Source organism: Bos indicus x Bos taurus, chromosome 23 (assembly GCF_003369695.1).
Source record: "Bos indicus x Bos taurus breed Angus x Brahman F1 hybrid chromosome 23, Bos_hybrid_MaternalHap_v2.0, whole genome shotgun sequence".
Lineage (NCBI taxonomy): Eukaryota > Metazoa > Chordata > Mammalia > Artiodactyla > Bovidae > Bos > Bos indicus x Bos taurus.
Genome location: NC_040098.1, coordinates 17,000,664 through 17,020,037, shown reverse-complemented (window position 1 = coordinate 17,020,037; position 19,374 = coordinate 17,000,664). Strand labels below are relative to the sequence as shown.

General features: G+C 43.0%; 1 protein-coding gene across 2 annotated transcripts; it reads left to right on the top strand.

Annotated features, from left to right (window-relative positions):
• Positions 1 to 14,172, top strand: MRPS10 (mitochondrial ribosomal protein S10). Of its 2 annotated transcripts, none has more exons than XM_027524265.1 (7): positions 1 to 211; positions 5,860 to 5,924; positions 6,012 to 6,084; positions 7,991 to 8,127; positions 9,097 to 9,205; positions 10,748 to 10,837; positions 11,309 to 14,172. In XM_027524265.1, exons 1-7 carry the CDS (start codon positions 164 to 166, stop codon positions 11,390 to 11,392), a joined length of 606 nt encoding a protein of 201 aa, XP_027380066.1. In that variant the 5' UTR covers positions 1 to 163; the 3' UTR covers positions 11,393 to 14,172. The 2 variants fall into 2 exon arrangements, with proteins under 2 accessions (XP_027380066.1, XP_027380067.1); XM_027524266.1 differs by having other exon boundaries at positions 110 to 211; positions 6,015 to 6,084.
• Positions 14,173 to 19,374: the final 5,202 nt, after the last annotated feature.

Here is a 19,374-nt window from a genome sequence, read left to right as displayed (position 1 = left end):
TGAAGGAAGCCGGCTGTGTTCACTCTAAGAGAGCGTGGAATCACGTCTCTATGGTTGTTCCTGTGCCGGAACACAAGGATACACTCTCTCCTTCTGCGGAACTCTATGGTCAGAGGACGCCTCTGTGACCCCGGAAGCGATCCTGGGGAGCGGGAACGGCAAGATGGCGGTGCGAGCGGTGTTTGGGGCCCTGGGCCGGCGTCTCTGGCAGGTAAGGAGCGCGCTACGCGGATTAGGCGGCCTAACAGGGACAGTTACCATTACGTCTGATTGCCACTTGTCATTCTTCCCATTTTCTGCGATATTTATTTCGCACCTTGACCCGCTGTTTGGAAGAAGGTGGCGAGAAAAGGGCTGATTTTATCTCGAATTCTCTCAGGATAAAACAGAAGTTAATGAGTCAGGGCAGAGACAGGAACGAGAAGAGTAGACTGTCAGAAGTGGAAAGGATATTGGACAGCGAATGTTGCAGACCCCGCTTTTCACGTTTGCGAAATAGGCTCAGAGAAGTCAGGAAGCTACACCTCGCGAAAATTTGGTAGCTTGAGAGTTTAGACGCTTCTTACGGAATCAGTTTGGGATACCTTCCTGATACCCAGGTTTCTGAGACTCAGATGACAGTCGCTGAAGTCAGAGGAGTGGGTTAACTATCCTCTGCTGGGTTTTTTGGAGAAAAGGCAAAAAATTCAAGCAGCGGTTCGTTCTTGGCTTCAGCACCCCTCTGCTCCCTTCGCTGTTACCTGAACTGTCATAACATTGTTAATCGGCTACACCCCATACAGTAGAAGAAGTTTTTTTAAAAAAATAGTTAAGGACTCCAAAGAGCTTTGGGTTTTGTGTTTTTTAAGCTATCGATTTTTTAGCTTATTAGAAAATACAACGAGAATCTTAAAAATCCTTAATTAAAAATAATACAAATAAACTCATTACATGTTAACATAATTAGCGATTTTATGGGAAGCAGCTAGATTTTCCAAAACAAATTGAGAGAGAGGAGTGGTATGTTTTATGTTTTTGCACACCTCTTTAATGTCTGGCTTAATAGAAAACAGCTTCTCTAGCTGCTTCTGCAGTCTCTTACTATGTCAGAGGTCATACAGTCTCTGGAAAACTTTACTGTACTTTGATGAGAGACTAGAGTGGGAAAGCTGAAAATAGCATGTTACTGTTATTATAAAAAAATAAGTTTAGCCTCAGGAGCCACCTCTGAAAGTGTCTCAGAAGTCCCTCAGAGGTCTTTAGACCACACTTTGAGAACCACTGTCGTTAAGTCAGGTAGCGTTAGAGGTTGAAATTTTGAATTATTTTTAAGACACATTTACCCAGAGCAGAGGCTCCACTCCCTCAAAAAAAGAAAGGAAAGAAAAGGTAAGAACTTCTTAAGGTTCATTTGTGGATGTAAGAGCACTTTAGACTTGAGATTTTAAAAGCAGAGGAAGATCCTTAGGAAGTGTCATATTCCTTAGACCTGTGGTCCTTCAGCACAACTGCATTGTGGGCTCAGATCAGATCAGATCAGATCAGTCGCTCAGTCGTATCCGACTTTTTGTGACCCCATGAATCGCAGCACGCCAGGCCTCCCTGTCCATCACCAACTCCAGGAGTTCACTCAAACTCACGTCCATCGAGTCAGTAATGCCATCCACCCATCTCATCCTCTGTCGTCCCCTTCTCCTCCTGCCCCCAATCCCTCCCAGCATCAGAGTCTTTTCCAATGAGTCAACTCTTCGCATGAGGTGGCCAAAGTATTGGAGTTTCAGCTTTAGTATCATTCCTTCCAAAGAAATCCCAGGGCTGATCTCCTTCAGAATGGACTGGTTGGATCTCCTTGCAGTCCAAGGGACTCTCAAGAGTCTTCTCCAACACCACAGTTGAAAAGCATCAATTCTTTGGTGCTCAGCCTTCTTCACAGTCCAACTCTCACATCCATACATGACCACAGGAAAAACCATAGCCTTGACTAGACGAACCTTTGTTGGCAAAATAATGTCTCTGCTTTTGAATATGCTATCTAGGTTGGTCATAACTTTCCTTCCAAGGAGTAAGCGTCTTTTAATTTCATGGCTGCAATCACCATCTGCAGTGATTTTGGAGCCCAGAAAAATAAAGTCTGACACTGTTTCCACTGTTTCCCCATCTATTTCCCATGAAGTGGTGGGACCAGATGCCATGATCTTCGTTTTCTGAATGTTGAGCTTTAAGCCAACTTTTTCACTCTCCTCTTTCACTTTCATCAACAGGCTTTTGAGTTCCTCTTCACTTTCTGCCATAAGGGTGGTGTCATCTGCATATTTGAGGTTATTGATATTTCTCCCGGCAATCTTGATTCCAGCTTGTGTTTCTTCCAGTCCAGCGTTTCTCATGATGTACTCTGCAAATAAGTAAAATAAACAGGGTGACAATATACAGCCTTGACGTACTCCTTTTCCTATTTGGAACCAGTCTGTTGTTCCATGTCCAGTTCTAACTGTTGCTTCCTGACCTGCATACAAATTTCTCAAGAGGCAGGTCAGGTGGTCTGGTATTCCCATCTCTTTCAGAATTTTCCACAGTTTATTGTGATCCACACAGTCAAAGGCTTTGGCATAGTCAATAAAGCAGAAATAGATGTTTTTCTGGAACTCTCTTGCTTTTTCCATGATCCAGCGGATGTTGGCAATTTGATCTCTGGTTCCTCTGCCTTTTCTAAAACCAGCTTGAACATCAGGAAGTTCACGGTTCACGTATTGCTGAAGCCTGGCTTGGAGAATTTTGAGCATTACTTTACTAGCGTGTGAGATGAGTGCAATTGTGCGGTAGTTTGAGCATTCTTTGGCATTGCCTTTCTTTGGGATCGAAATGAAAACTGACCTTTTCCAGTCCTGTGGCCACTGCTGAGTTTTCCAAATTTGCTGGCATATTGAGTGCAGCACTTTCACAGCATCATCTTTCAGGATTTGGAATAGCTCAACTGGAATTCCATCACCTCCACTAGCTTTGTTCGTAGTGATGCTTTCTAAGGCCCACTTGACTTCACATTCCAGGATGTCTGGCTCTAGGTCAGTGATCACACCATCGTGATTATCTGGGTCGTGAAGATCTTTTTTGTACAGTTCTTCTGTGTATTCTTGCCATCTCTTCTTAATATCTTCTGCTTCTGTTAGGTCCATACCATTTCTGTCTTTTATCAAGCCCATCTTTGCATGAAATGTTCCTTTGGTATCTCGGATTTTCTTGAAGAGATCCCTAGTCTTTCCCACTCTGTTGTTTTCCTCTATTTCTTTGCATTGATCGCTGAAGAAGGCTTTCTTATCTCTTCTTGCTATTCTTTGGAACTCTGCATTCAGATGCTTATATCTTTCCTTTTCTCCTTTGCTTTTCGCTTCTCTTCTTTTCACAGCTATTTGTAAGGCCTCCTCAGACAGCCATTTTGTTTTTTTGCATTTCTTTTCTATGGGAATGGTCTTGATGCCTGTCTCCTGTACAATGTCACGAACCTCATTCCATAGTTCATCAGGCACTCTATCTATCAGATCTAGGCCCTTAAATCTATTTCTCACTTCCACTGTGTAATCATAAGGGATTTGATTTAGGTCATACCTGAATGGTCTAGTGGTTTTCCCTACTTTCTTCAATTTAAGTCTGCATTTGGCAATAAGGAGTTCATGGTCTGAGCCACAGTCAGCTCCTGGTCTTGTTTTTGCTGACTGTATAGAGCTTCTCCATCTTTGGCTGCAAAGAATATAATCAATCTGATTTCGGTGTTGACCATCTGGTGATGTCCATGTATAGAGTCTTCTCTTGTGTTGTTGGAAGAGGGTGTTTGTTATGACCAGTGCATTTTCTTGGCAAAACTCTATTAGTCTTTGCCCTGCTTCATTCCGTATTTCAAGGCCAAATTTGCCTATTACTCCAGGTGTTTCTTGAGTTCCTACTTTTGCATTCCAGTCCCCTGAATGAAAAGGACATCTTTTTTGGGTGTTAGTTCTAAAAGGTCTTGTAGGTCTTCATAGAACCGTACAAATTCAGCTTCTTCAGCATTACTGGTTGGGGCATAGACTTGGATTACTGTGATATTGAATGGTTTGCCTTGGAAATGAACAGAGATCATTCTGTCGTTTTTGAGATTGCATCCAAGTACTGCATTTCAGACTCTTTTGTTGACCACGATGGCCACTCCATTTCTTCTGAGGGATTCCTGCCCGCAGTAGTAGATATAATGGTCATCTGAGTTAAATTCACCCATTCCAGTCCATTTTAGTTCGGTGATTCCTAGAATGTCGACATTCACTCTTGCCATCTCTTGTTTGACCACTTCCAATTTGCCTTGATTCATGGACCTGACGTTCCAGGTTCCTATGCAGTATTGCTCTTTACAGCATCGGCCCTTGCTTCTATCACCAGTCACATCCACAGCTGGGTATTGTTTTTGCTTTGGCCCCATCCCTTCATTCTTTCTAGAGTTATTTCTCCACTGATCTCCAGTAGCATATTGGGCACCTACTGACCTGGGGAGTTTCTCTTTCAGTATCCTATCATTTTGCCTTTTCATACTGTTCATGGGGTTCTCAAGGCAAGAATACTGAAGTGGTTTGCCGTTCCTTCTCGGCTCATTGGCCCACAAACACGGGAGGCAGTCTTCTCTGTGAGTGTGTGTGGAGAAAGGCCTGTACCTCTTACCACCTGGTGGTGTTGTGCTTGATTTCCTTTCTTTTTTGTTTTTCCCCCTTGATTCAAGGGAGACTATGAAAGTTTTGATTTGCCTCCTTGTTCAGTAAAGAGAGGGAAAAGGATAATAAGCTATGAGTAGGCATTCTTAACAACTTAGGTGACCCTCCATTGTTTTAATTTTGTTTGTACTAAACTGGTATTCTCAACTTTGAAGTGTTTTTAAGCTTCTAGTTTCTCAGGTTGCACTTTTAAATCTCAGGAAAGCTTAAGGAAAAAAAAAAGCGAGTGGCCGATTTTGTGTTACATACAGTAAGATAGATTTCCTACAACTGCAAGTTTTGTTCCACCAGGGGGAGCTGATAATACAGGATTTGGGAATGCTGGATTGATGCAGTATGAGGCACAGGAGTGATAGAAGATGGGTGTAAATTCCAATGTGTGTTTCAGTTTTCTTATAAGCTAGTTGTTATAGCTAGTTACTTATAAGCTAGTTTTCCCAGCCAAAGCAAGAAATAAATATGCTGGAAAAGGCTGAAAGCTTCAAGAGTACTTTAGAATTCTTATTTCAGCCCAGTAAATTATAAAGGCACTTTTTCTTAATGCTCAAAAATATTTAAGTATAATGTGTATTATATTGAAATACATTTAGTCTGTAAAAAATAATGGTCAAATGAAGTCACATGTTTTTTTCCTTAATATCCACATATTTAATTCATAGCTATTCATGTGAGAATTGCTTGTTTTAAAAAAATTCTTGCTCCTGAGTTTAAAAAATAGTCTGTGGTATTTTGAGAGTCCTTTTTGATTATCAGCTCTACCATTGTCTTCTTTTTTTTCCTGATGAAGCCTAATTTGACAGTTCAGTTACCCTAATTGTTTGTTTTGTTTGTTTAGTTCCTATGTTGTGTCTCTTTTGTCACCTCATGAATTGTAGCCCGCCAGACTCCTCTGTCCATGGGATTGTCCAGGCAAGAATATTTGAGTGGGTTGATATTTCCTTTTCCAGGGGATTTTCCCTACCCAGGGATCTCCTGCATTGGCAGGTGGACTCTTTGCCATTACGCTATTTGGGAAGCCCCAGTTATCCCAATATCTTCATCTAAAATAAAGAGAAAACCTGTTGTTTGAAGCATCCTCTTGGGTTTTAATGGAAACAATGACTGGTTTGGAAATTGACTTCAATTCTAATACACATCTCCTCTTTTTAAGGGTTCAAAGAATTTTTCTGTAAGCAGTTCTAGGAGCAATATAGCCAAAAACGATGGCTTTCTTCTGTAAGTATATAATTGGATTTGCTAAATTGATAAGAAAATAGACTCTTAGGCTGTTTTACTTAGATTTCTCTTTGTTTCCACACATAGCAGCACCAGTATGAAGTGGGTACAGTTTTCAAACCTACACGTTGATGTCCCCAAGGATTTGACCAAGCCTACGGTATGCACTCCCTATTTCTTGGCATAAGAAGCTACATTAGTGATAAATTTTCCTCCTTATTCATTTGAGGCTGTTTCCCAAACACTTTACAAATAAAAAAAATGTGTTCTAAAATACTGGCAGGCGCACAGTGAGCTGAGGAAAGTATTCTCTGATGTCCCTGAGTGCTCAGGGTCGCGTTCAGGCTGTCAGGGTGAGAGCTAATTGAATAAATTATTTACCCCAGATAACTGGGATTGAGCAGTCTTTTGCTTTTAGCTCAATACAGTGTGCAGAGTTGTCATAATCCATGATGTTGAATACTTGGTATTATAGTATAGAAGCGTCTTTGTGTGTGTGTGTGTGTGTGGCCTTCAAGTCTTTATTTTCATTTTAAGACAGTAAGTCTGGGCCTGGACAATGCTTTATTGTTCACAGTGAGCATTATCACAAGCAAAATCCAGGAGCAGCCGTGTAACCTTGTTTCCTTTCATTGAAAGTCATGGTTCCATCAACCCAGTTTTTGGGTTATTTGTAGTTTTTATAAAATCCTTACAAGTTCCAAACCAAATGCTTGCAGTCCCACCCCTAAAAAATAATCCCCTTTAACAGTTTGGTATGAATCCCTCTAGACCTCTATATATAATCATCTATGCACACCACACACACCAAAATGGAATTGTGATATATCTAATAGACTGCTGGTTCAGTGTTTTCACTTAATAGCATATATAAATGCTGAGTCTCCAGATGCCTACATGAGCCAGACCTGTAAGGAAAGGTGACGGGGTGGCCACAGTGGCAGGCTGTGCCCTTTTTAAGCAAGACAGCTGCTACTTGCTGTAGCCACTTGTGTTATGTGGAAAATCAGACCTAGGGATGTCATATTGTCTACGTTTTCCACATGAAATGAAATTCTAATATTTATGTGAAATCTTTTGATTTTTAGTATTTGTAACAGATTCAAAATATTTTTAAAACCCTATAGAGACTAGTCATTACACATCTTAGGGCCATATTCCCCCTCTGTTGTCCCTTCACTTATGGATAGTATGTGAATATTTTTTGTTCTTCCAACAACCATATTTGGGGGTACTTGCGAGTGAGTATCTAGTTTCCTGGTGAGTAAGTAGATCTACTTTCAGGGGCAAAGTGATTTAACTCTGAAATATCGGATTAGCAATATAAATTATTGGTTTGATGGATGCATGAAGCGAGGGTAATTCACCTCTTGGAAGAAAGTCAGAAATGTCAAACCCATTATTTTAAGATCTGTAAGTATTAGGGTAGAAGAGGTAGAAGTTAAATGTACAGTCATTTTGATTAGAAATGAGTCATTTTTCTATTAGGGCAGGCTAAATAAACATGGATAGACCTAATAAAAAGAAGATGAGTAGCAATAGCTCGCTTTTGTTTAATGATGTTTATAATTTATAAGCACTTAAATCTGTGCTTTCTTACTTGTTCCCAGCAGAAATGCCATGAACTATAGCACAGGTATTGTCCTATTTATATATAAGAAAACTAAAGTGCAATGAGGTTAGTATATGACTTGCCTGTTGTGATTCAGCTTGAAATGGGAGAGTTTAATTCTCAGTCCAGTTCTTCTGACCAGGCTAGTTTTATTAACAAACCCCTAAGTCCTTTCCTGTTGTGTATTTGAGGTTCAGTAACTTAAGCTAAAGGGTTCCATTGGTGATTTTGTAGGTTGCTTGAAAATCCTTTTGATTCAAACTGTATTATAACTGATTCTTAAGGGTCATTCTGGAATCTGAATGTAGTCGTATCTAGATATTTAAAGATGCGTTTTTCTCCCCACTTAAGTAAACTGTGAAGTTGTTCAGTTGAGGATAGTATTTTAAATTTTCCAGTATAAATATTAGAGGAACCATGACTGAAGCTTTTCTTCTTGGTTTTAAAATTGCAGATAACCATTTCTGATGAACCGGACACATTATATAAGCGCCTGTCAGTTTTAGTAAAAGGCCATGATAAGGCTGTATTGGACAGTTACGAATATTTTGCAGTGCTTGCTGCTAAAGAACTTGGTATCTCTGTTAAAGTGTAAGTATGAAATTTCTTAATCTGACCTGTTAGCAGCTATAACACAGTCAGGAAAATGGTGCCAGTCCCAGCTAGGTCTGAGCTCTTAAAATAGGACAGAAACTCATGATGGAGAGAGTTGAGGTTTGTTATTCTAAGCAGAATCATTCCTTCCTGTCTACCAGAATTTTAAAATACTAGAATGAGTGAACAAGGAAAATGAAGGAATCCTTTCTCTAGAAATGGCATGGACATAGGAGTCCCAAGAAGCCTGTGTGTCTGGAATCTCCATGGGGCAGGGAGGTGGATTAGGTGAACACACAGTTTTTCAGACCTGTTGGATTTGATGATCTTTGCTATTATATCCATTGTTTTAAAACTGCCTTAAGAAACATCGCTCAACCCAATACTTGGATGCATGAGCAGAGTGAGCTTCATATGGCCTTGACGTCTCTGCAGGGTCAAGTGTAACTATACCTCCTTTGTCTTGTCATCTGCTCTCTGATGCTGAACGAGGCCCATTTGGAGCTTTGCCAGTCTTGCCTTCTAACAAAACTGAAGGAACACGCGCATTTCCTCTAACAGACTATAGTTTGTGCTTACCAATGTGTCTGTAATGCACACAGCAGATACCACAGCTGCGTCCAACACACGCTGCTGCTCCCCCAGCTCATACATTTGGTCTATGCAGGTCCTCAACGGTGTGAAAGCCAGAGTCGTGTGTGTGTGCACGAGCACTTGCATGCCAAGGCTTGTTTTTTGGGTCTGTGGCAAATGTTCCTGTTGCTGTCTGTGGGTTTATTTTGGCCTAAGTTTTATTGCAGCAGTCGTTAGAGATGACAGTCTTAACAAATGGAAGTCTGTAAATGATAGTTAATGCCTATAATTGAGCATGAGCCTGACCTACAAGATTGTGGAATCATGCTTTGATATCAGTGACTCAGGTTTTAACATCACTTAAGTGTGTTGCTTTGCCCATTAATTTTCCAGACATGAACCTCCAAGGAAAATAGAACGATTTACTCTTCTCAAATCAGTGCATATTTTCAAGAAGCACAGAGTTCAGTATGAAATGAGAACACTTTATAGATGTTTAGAGGTGAGTTTATTTCAGATATTCAGGCTTTTTTTTTAATGCCCCAAATTTCACATGAGCACATTATAACTTTCCCTTAACTTGGCCTGTGGGCTTCCTTTCAGTCAGTCCATGTCCAATAGTTGTAGAGAAGATGAGTGGTTTTCGTGTGTTTATGGAAGGAACGTGATAGAAAAATATTGAAGTAAAGCCATCCTTCAGAGTGTGTTTGCTTAGTCGCTCAGTTGTACCTAACTCTTTGTGACCCCATGGACTGTAGCCCGCCAGGCTCCTCTGTCCATGGGTTTCTCGAGGCAAGAATACTGGAGTGGGTTGCCATGCCCTCCACCAGGGGATCTTCCCAACTGAGGGATTGAACCTAGGTCTCCTGCATTGCAGGTGGATTCTTTATTGTCTGAGCCACCAAGGAAACCCTTTTCGAAGTAGTTCAGAATTTAACTCAGGAGTGCACATTATGTTGACTAGTATTTTTAATAAGAAACTACAGGCAGTTTCTTTGTTTTTTGTTTTAATTATCTGGCTGTGACAGGTCTTAGTTGCAGCATGCAGGATCTTTCATTGTGGTGCACGGGCTTCTCTCTAGTTACAGCGGTCTTAGTTGCCCTGTCGCATATGGGACCTTAGTGCCAAGGATTGAACCCACATCCCCTGTGTTGGAAGGCAGATTCTTAACCACTGGACAGCCAGTGAAGTCCCTATGTTGACTGAAGTCCCTGTGTTGACTGATTTTTATACACTAAGCTAGCGTTGGAATAATTTTGCTTATATTTCAGAAATTCTAGCCAAGTTTTCACACAGCTCTAATAATTCTTTTCTCATCCTCACTGAATTCTCCACATCCATGATAGCCAACATTAAGGTTTTTCATTCATTGATGATCATTCATTTGTGCAGCCACCCGGGGCAGCACAGCCCTGTGGTTGAGAAGAGCATGGGATCTGGGGTCCGCCAGCCAGGTCCAAGCACTAGCATTTGCTGGCTGTGCGGCCTGTGCCTTACTCAAGTCCTTCATCTCTAAATTGGAAATAATAATGGGACTCATCTCTCAAGGTTAATGTGAGGATTAAATGAGATGTTTATCTAAAGCACTTAGACTATTTTGTCACACGATAAATGATTGGTAAATGTTATTAAAACAAGTGTTTGTGCATCTTTTATATGAGAAGCTCTGTACTAGGCATTGTATTAAGACACTGCCCTACCCTTAAATGAAAAAGAAAAATCCACAATTTTATTCACCTCACCATAGAGCATACAGAAAATCTTACACTGTCTTATAATTTAGTTTTCTGTTTGCTTTTGAGTTGTTTTGTGACATTCTTGTGCTGTTTCGATACCATGTTTGCCATCTGGGTTTCATGGAGCCCTGACATTAAGGCGTTTGGAAGTAATGTTGCCCCAGTTCAACCAGAGGATCTACACTTTTTTCCTATAAATTGGGATTCTGAAGATTTCACTGATGAAGAAATGACTGCTGATTTTGCCCCCCCCCCCCCCAAATCTTAAAATTTCTACTTCAACAGCATAGCATGTTTGAAATTTTAGTTAGAACATCTCACTGGAAGTACAGCAGATGTCTACTTGGAATATATTCAGCGAAACTTACCTGAGGGAGTTGCCATGGAAGTTACAAAGGTATGGCTTGAATTTCTGTCTCAGTTGCGGGGAGATCTGTATTGTTGTGTGGATACGTTGCCGCCTGATTGCAGCTGCCCCGGTGGAGGGGAGGACCTGGAGGGAGACTTGTCCCAGTGGTTGGGCTCTCTGCCTGCCCCCCGCGCCCCCAGAGCAGTGGGGGCAGCTCAGCAGACTGCAGCCCACATCCTCCCAGAGCAACTTGTGACGCCTCCCTTCCTCTCAGCAGTTGTCTCAACACAGGTTCCACATTGATTGGTGGTCGCTGGAGATCACCGAGGAGCAGCAGATTATGTATGTGAGAGTTTATCTGCCATTGAGTTTCCTTCTCTTTGTTTCAAAGTCCTGCAACAAGTTGAGGGGGTAAAAGAAAAAGGTCAGAGGCCTTGAGGGAAGAGAATGAATACTTTCAGTTTGTGGCTGAAGAGTTCAGTTAAGTCCATTATACTATAATTTTGTTTTTCTCTCTAGACAAGATTAGAACAGTTGCCAGAACACATCAAGAAGCCAGTCTGGGAAACAACACCAGAGGAAAAAGGAGACAGCAAGTCATAAAGTCCCACAGTGACCACTTGTGCCGGGGTGTGGAGTGAACGTGTCAAGCGGAGGGACCCTCCCGTGAGGACTACTTCAGGTCTACCCGACTGCGCTCCTGAGGCTGCACGGCCTGATCAGTGGAACTCGGGGGTCAGAACTTTACGATCCACTGGACTGTTGTGCAAGAACCGCTTTATCTGTTCTTTTGTAAGCCTCATGTATTTCAGTTCTGATTTTAACAAATATGAGCAAACCATTTGGACCACTCTGTGCCAAAACAGTCAAATTGACATTTTGTTATTCCACTATTGTTTAGTTATTAGTTTATACTGATTGTGATTTCTGTTTTTTCATTCATCTAAAAATGAGTATTCCACATACTCCTCACACACATTTTTTTCTTTTGAGGGACCTAAAAGGAACCTTTGGTTAATTAAACATTGAGCAGTTCGAGTTTTTGATACTTACCTTAGTGTAGGCTGGCATATGATAGTTTGGGATGATGACCTCCAAGTTTTGCCTCATGTGAGCATTACTTTCTTAAAAATGGATGTACTTTGCAGCAGATCAAGCATGTTTGTGGCTTATGCTGAACCCCTCTGGTGCTGCCTAGAAGGGTCACTGTAATGGAATTTGAGCTCTCGAGAAATCACTGATTATTGGTTCATTCATCCCATAATTTGTTTATTCAGTAAGCTTTTCTTTTGTTAGCTCTGCACCCAGTACTGTAGTAAATACCAAAAATTGAATAGCAATAATGGCTTTCAAAAATTGTGCAAGGCACAAATGAAAACTTTTCCTTATTAAGTTCCGTGCTGATAAGACCTCTTTCTTTTGCTGACTAGCACTCTTTTTGTTTGGAGATGTCTACTTTTCCATGAAATTAGATAGTGGTAAAGAGCTCTGACAGAGGCAGGATGACAGTGGGCCGAGACTGCTGGTGTGTCAGCCCCAAGGGACTGGCTCGTTTCCTTTTTACAGAAGAATCGGGTGCTTGTCTTGTGGTTTCCTTCTCATCTTTGGGGTAGTTATGACTTCTCAGTTTTCCCCCCTTAAACTGGAATCCCTGTTCTCTTTTCCTGACCTGCTATCAGGTATGCGTGTTCTGAATGCACACTGCTTAGGTATCAGGCTTACATTACCGTCATTAACTTAGAAAGAATTACAGCCTTGTCCACCAGGACCTCATTCTGTTTTCACCTCAGTTGTGGACTCTCATTCACAAATGAATAAAGCGTGATTACCCCAGGTATAAGCCTCAGGATTGAGAACTGATCAATAAAACAGAACCAATATCATAGTAAATATACATAACAAAGCAGCCATTGTGGCTCATTTTCACTATAAAAAGATTCTTTAAAAATAAATACAGACCCACATCTAACCCTTTTGGTGCTTTTATTACAGACGGTGTCAGTCACGTGATTATAGTAGGGTGCCTTGTGCACTCTCGCATCTGGTGGCTTTCCTTTAAAGGTATACTTCCATTTCCAACTGTTTTCAGACTAAAGTAGCCTGTAAACCAGATGACTTAGCTCTTCACATTACATATTAAAGTCTCATTTTAAGATAAATAAACTACACACACAACTAAAATGAGTGGTGTTTCCTTGACATAAGTAATTGGCATATTTGTAGCCTACTTGATATAAACTAGGTAACTTCTTTATTCTCAGACTGAGAAAGTTTTGTTTATTCTTTTGAATTGGGTCTCCTGAGTAAAATGCGCATTCTTAAAATTAGAATTAATGCCCAAGTCTCACTGTCTGTTCGTGGTGGTGATGAGAGGTAGTGAGAAGCGTAGACCTGCTCTCAGGATGGACCAGAAGGCAGGTATGAACTAAGGTAGTCTTTTATTGAAGTGAAGGCCTGAATTCATTGTTGCTTTCTCTGAAGTATAGTTTCTTTTTATAGTATATAAGATGGTGTTAAGGTCTGTCTTAAACTATTGGTAGACTCAAACTTGTTCAGCACCTGGTAGTTTTGATTTCAAGGAGAATTACTTCATATGTCCTTTGGCCACTTAGATATGCCGCAGTAAACACGTGAAGCAGTGGTTTTAATGTGGTCTGTTTTCTTCACATTTCTGTTGGTCAGCTACCATTCCTCCTTCCTTAAACTGTATTATTAAATGAGCTTTACTACAACATTTATGAATAGCCAAGTAAAGAAAATATGGACTCTGGAGCCTAAAAGGCCTGAGGCAGATAAGAGTTGATAACCCACTAACTGGTATAAAGTTAGGCAAGATGTTTAACCCTGTCAGAGCCTCAATTTACTCAGTAAAACGTAGGAAATCTACTTAGGAAGGTTGGAGCATTTAATCAGATAACTTACAAAGCCCCTCACAGAGTACCACAGTACCAGGCAGATAATAAGACATTCAGTAAGTATCAGGTGTGTAAATGAGAAATCCTGCCTGCCATATCAGTGAAAAAAGAATGTCACAGCCATTAAGCCATCACATGACAGCCACCCCGACTGTGCACCCTGAGAAGATGCAGGATGAGAAGCACAGGATACTGGCTCCAGATAGCAAAGGATTTCAGTGAACCCAGACTCTTGCATCTTCCCATACCTAGAAAAACGCTAAATTCGTTAACTCTAAATACCTGGTTTTTCTTTTACAGTAATGTTTTGATGTTCTGAATACCTAGTCTTTGTTGCAAAAACGCCTATACATCCTGGCCCTCCCCCCTCACCTCTTCGAAGCAGCCTCTCGGAGTTATCTGAGATGCTGTGTCCTGAGCCCAAGTCCTCAGTTTTGTTCAGCAAATAAAACATAATTCTCACTTGTAGATTGGGCGTTTTGCTCAGTTGACAGTTATTACAGGCGGCAGAACAAACAGTACTCCAGATGCTCGTGTGCTGTACAGTTTAAAAACCAGCAGGAACGGCCTTCAGAATATCTCCAAGCTAAGCATACTACCTTACAATGGTTGCAAAGTTTAATTTCGATGAGAAAACATGTAGCATGCTCATTATAATAACCCCCATGTGTTCTACCAAGCATTTATAGATACTATCTTTTTTACAGATCCTATCTTATTTAATCTTTGTAATAACTCAATAGTTACTCTTATGATCCCCGTTTTATGGAAGAGAAAATCAAGTTTGACTTGCCCACTCAATTGCCCTTTCAGTTTACAGATAAAACAGACGAAAAAGGTGAAACTGATGAGTTCCAATTACTAACGACAGAGACAGCCGCCTCAGAACCTAATTTTGAAAGGCTAGGATGGGACTTCCCTGGTGGTCCAGTGGTTGAGAATCCATCTGCCAATGCAGGAGACATGAGTTCGCTCCCTGGTCCAGGAAGACTCCACATGCCACAGAACGATTAAGCCCCACACACCCCGACTACTGGGCGCACATGCCCCAGAGCTCATGCTCCAGGGCAGTGAGAGTCCCGCGCGCAGCGACAAGACTCAGTGCAGCCAGAAATCCTTTTTTAAAAAGATGTTTAAAAAAGAAAGTCTGGAAATATGTACTGGAATGCCCGCATATTAAAGGCAGACTATTCAAACCTAAAATCCAGATTATGTCCCCTTGTACATTAGCAAAGTATACTACTCATTTCCCCTAAGGATTAGAAATAAAAGAGATGGGGGGGGTGGGGAATAAGGAATAAAAGATGTAAATGTACATGAATAAAGGCCAGAAGCATAACCCACAGCTGGATCCCTGTGGTCTCAAGGCTGACATTGGTCCTGACTGTCTACCGTAGCCACAGGAGAGTTTAAGCTCCAGTCAGGGAGCCTGCTGGGTCACAGGAAGCCTGGTGCAGTGACAGCTGTGGGGCTGCAGGCCAGGCCTGTGTCGGGCTCTGCACACTCTGGTTTGTTGCTCACATGCATTTCCATACCCCTGCAGCCAGGCTTAGGGCTGAATGCCTGGGATCCCCAGAGTTCTCTTTGCAAATCCCTGCTCAATTCCTAACCCTGCCCTCCTTAAAGCCTTACTATTGTTACTCACTTCGAGCTATCATTGTCTGCGGAGTCCTAATCCTCTTTAAAACGATATATTTATATCCCAACAGCTCAGCAGTGTTTAAGGGCAGGTCATGGGCAACTGACCCACATGAAAAGCCCATTGAATTTTAGATTCCTCAGCCAGAGGCTAAATCAAGTTCTATTTCATTCATACGGTCTCTGGAGCACAGGTATCATCCTTTAATTACTCCTCAACGTTGCCTAAACATAGACAAATGTGAAGAGGCGGATAGGGGTGACACCATCTTCACACAGCCACAGTGACGGCATGTGTTGTTTTCAGGTGTTCTGAGATGGGGACGGAGTTGAAAATCACTGGAGACCTCTTCAGTGCTAAAATCACCTTGTCTTTTCACATCAACATATATCTGCTAACCCAGACACTCCAAGGAATCAAGGGCAGTTGTCTTGTAAAATTATGAAGTAATAGCTCACGTGAATTCAACTCTGACCATGTGCCAAGCGCTTTGCTCAGTTACTCAACAAGTCTTGTTTGTGCCAAGAATTCCTTGTTCGTGCCAAGCACTGTTCTAGGCTTTGGAAATTCTGCACCATGTATGGTGAAGCCCCTCTTCTCTGGGATCTTAGACTCTAGTGGAGAAAACATGATATGGGGGAAGAAATAATAAGATCATTTCATAGGTATGCAGTTAAGCACTGCTGCTGCTGCTGCTAAGTCGTTTCAGTCGTGTCCGACTCTGTGCGACCCCAGAGATGGCAGCCCACTAGGCTCCCCTGTCCCTGGGATTCCCCAGGCAAGAATACTGGAGTGGGTTGCCATTTCCTTCAATGCACGAAAGTGAAAAGTGAAAGGGAAATCGCTCAGTCGTGTCCGACTCTTAGCGACCCCATGGACTGCAGCCTACCAGGCTCCTCCGTCCATGGGATTTTCCAGGCAGGAGTACTGGAGTGGGGTGCCATTGCCTTCTCTGAGTTAAGCACTAGGCAGCAACTAAAGTAAGATAACGACAAAATTACTTGAGTGGTTACTTGGGACAAAAGCCACTGATAGCGGCTCAGATGATAAAGAATCTGCCTGCGATGTAGGAGACCTGGGTTCCATCCCTGGGTTGGGAAGATCCCCCACTCCAGTATTCTTGCCTGGTGAATTCCATGGAGGGAGCAGCCTGGCAGGCTCCAGTCCATGGGGTCGCAAAGAGTCAGACATGACTGAGCAACTGACACTTTCACTGTTACTTGAGATGAATTTGGGAAAGTTCTCTCCGAGGAGAGGAAACTATCAGGAAGGAGGCAGCTGTGTGAGAGCCTGCGGAAGGGCAGTCCAAGCGGCAGGACCAGTCAGTGCTAAGGGCCAGGGAGTGCAAAGTGTCTGAGGACAAGGGCAGAGCAACATGAAGAAGAAGCGGGTGGGACTAGATCATGACCGGGGGAAGGAGTGTGGCTTTTATCCTGAGGGTCAGTGGGAAGCCATGGGAGAGTTTGAAGCAGGACAGTGATTGGATCTGATTTACGCTTTAGAATACATTCCTCTGGCTGCTTGGTATGGACTGAAAGGAAGGGGTGATGGGAAGGGTGAGGCAGAACCTGCTGCAGTGGGCCAGTGAGAGGATGTAGCCTGGACAGAGCTGCAGGGATGGAGGGGATGGGAAATTGTTATATTAAGAATAAGTTCGGAGGTGGAGCTGACAGAAAGACCTCCTAGTAGGCTGAAAGGAGATCTAAGAGAAAGAGAGGACTCCAGGATGTCTCCTTGATTTCAGTCTAAGCAGCTGGATAAATGGTGATGCCATGACTGAGGTGGAGAAGGGTTGAGCAGGGATTTAGGAAGGCTATCAGTATGTTGGCTTTGGCCTTGGTAAATCTGCAATCTGAGTGGAGATGTTCAGTAGGCAGCTGGGGTCCTGAATCTGGAAGCTACAAATGGTGTGTGATGTCCAGGGTGAATGAGCTCATCTGGGGAGCACATATGAGTAGAGAGGAGCACAGTCCTGAGGACAAGCCTGGGACGCCCAAGCTTGGAGAGATTTGTTTAAAAGGAGGAGGTGCTGGCAAAGGAGATGAGGAACCAGGCTCCATGTGAGTCCTTGAACCCTAAAGTGTTTGAAGAAAGAACTTGGGAAGTGGTGCTGAATCTGCAAGTTGGTCATCGTAAGGCCTTCTCCACGGAGTGACGGGGATGAACGTCCAGTTGGAGTAAGTTGAGGAGAGAATAAGAAATGAAGAGGACGGACTTTCCTGGTGGTCCAGTGGCTAAGTCTCTGAGCTCCCCATGCAGGGGGCCTGGGTTCAATCCCTGGTCAGGGAACTAGATTTCACATGCTGCAACTAAAGAGCCCATGTGCTGCGACTAAGACCAGTGCAGCCAAAATTATAAAAGAAGGGGATGTGAATTGCTGCCTTCAAAAATGCCCAACATGTCATGGCTTCATGACAGCTCAGTCAGTGCTCTGTGGGGACACGGTCTGCCCTGTGTGGTATCAGGTGGGCGGCTGGAAGGCCAGGGCAGGAGGCATCAGCAGGTTCACTGGCCCCCTTTCCCCACACGTCCGGTGGCTGACGCTGGCTGTCACCCGGGAGCCCTGGGCCTCCCCGCAGCATGATGGCTGCGTTCCGAGGACAAGTCCTGGGGGACAGCCAGGCATGATCCCTACTGCCTTTGATGACCCAGCCTTAGGAGTCACATAGTGTCACTTCTGCCCATTCTCTTCGTTGAGTATGGCAAAGTCCCATCCAGGTTGAAGAGAGGGAGAAAGAGGCTCTTCCCCATGATGCGAAGAACATGTGAGACCAGACCCACTGCTGTGCCATTTTCAAGAAATAACATCTTCCCCTAGGGGTTTAGTTGTAAGAAGGGGCCAAGGTGAGGACAGCAGCTGGAGGGGAGCAGTAACTGGCAGGACTATTGGATCTAGTGGGCACCGTGTCTAGGGCCCACAATATTTTTAATTTAAATGTTTTAATTTCTTTCAAAAATAATATAATGCAGTCTGGACTGGAACTGGGTTATATTCCTCTTTTTACCAATGAATGATAAAATAGCACTTTCATGTTTTAAATTTCTATTTATTTATGGCTGTGCTGGGTCTTCGTTGCTCCACACAGGTGTTTTCTAGTTGTGGCAAGCAGGGCCTACTCTCCATTTGTGGTTCATGGGCTTCTCACTGTGGTGGCTTCTCTTGGTGAAGAGCACAGGCTCCAGGGTGCATGGTCTCAGGAGCATGTGGGATATTAGTTCCTGGACCAGGGATCAAACCCGTGTCCTCTGCATTGGCAGGTGGACTCCCGACTACTGGACCACTGGGGAAGTCCCAAAATAGCACTTTTAATACTTAATTAGTTACTATTTAATTATCAATATATATCTTATAACCCATGAAGGCAAAAGTAGGCCCCAGAAAGTCACAGGTGGCCTCTGACTGTGGGGTCAAGGAGGAATTTTTGTCTTATTTTGTTTTAATAGGGGTAATGTTGAGGCACATCTACAGATGGAATGATCCATTAGCGCAGGATGCGTGGAGGATGCAGAAGAGAAAGGGATGGCTGTGGACTTGCAGTGCTTGGTTGGGTGAAGGGAGGTGACATCTAGAAACCAAGCGGAGGAGCTGACAGGTGGAGATGGGGAAGGGACTCTGCGCCCATCGAACCAGGAAGAGAGGCTGGATATGTGAGCGCAGGTGCAGAGAGGTGCGTCTGATACATCTTCTCTGTGACATGAAGGATGTGACAAGGTCATCAGCTGAATATGGGAGTGAGAGGAAGTTTCAAGGGTTGGAAGGGTGGTGGAATGGTCATCTCTGGGAAAGAGGAGGGACTTCCCTGGTAGTCCCGTAGTTAAGACTGCAAGCTTCCCCTGGGTCACGGGTTAAGACTCAAGGGTCTGGCCTGTAAAGGAGCTTCAGGTATTGTGCTGGACAGCGGTCCCCAGCCTTCTTGGCACCAGGGACTGTTTTCATAGAAGGCAAGAAGCACAAGCTGGACTCAAGATTGCCGGGAGAAATATCAATAACCTCAGATATGCAGATGACACCACCCTTATGGCAGAAAGTG

What these genes read in the sequence shown, in the direction of transcription:
- MRPS10 (XM_027524265.1), top strand. Translation starts at nt 164, where the DNA reads ATGGCGGTGCGAGCGGTGTTTGGGGCCCTGGGCCGGCGTCTCTGGCAG. An exon ending in CACTTTATAGATGTTTAGAG is followed by an intron (nt 9,206 to 10,747) that starts GTGAGTTTATTT and finishes TTGAAATTTTAG; the next exon opens with TTAGAACATCTCACTGGAAG. An exon ending in TTGCCATGGAAGTTACAAAG is followed by an intron (nt 10,838 to 11,308) that starts GTATGGCTTGAA and finishes TTTTCTCTCTAG; the next exon opens with ACAAGATTAGAACAGTTGCC.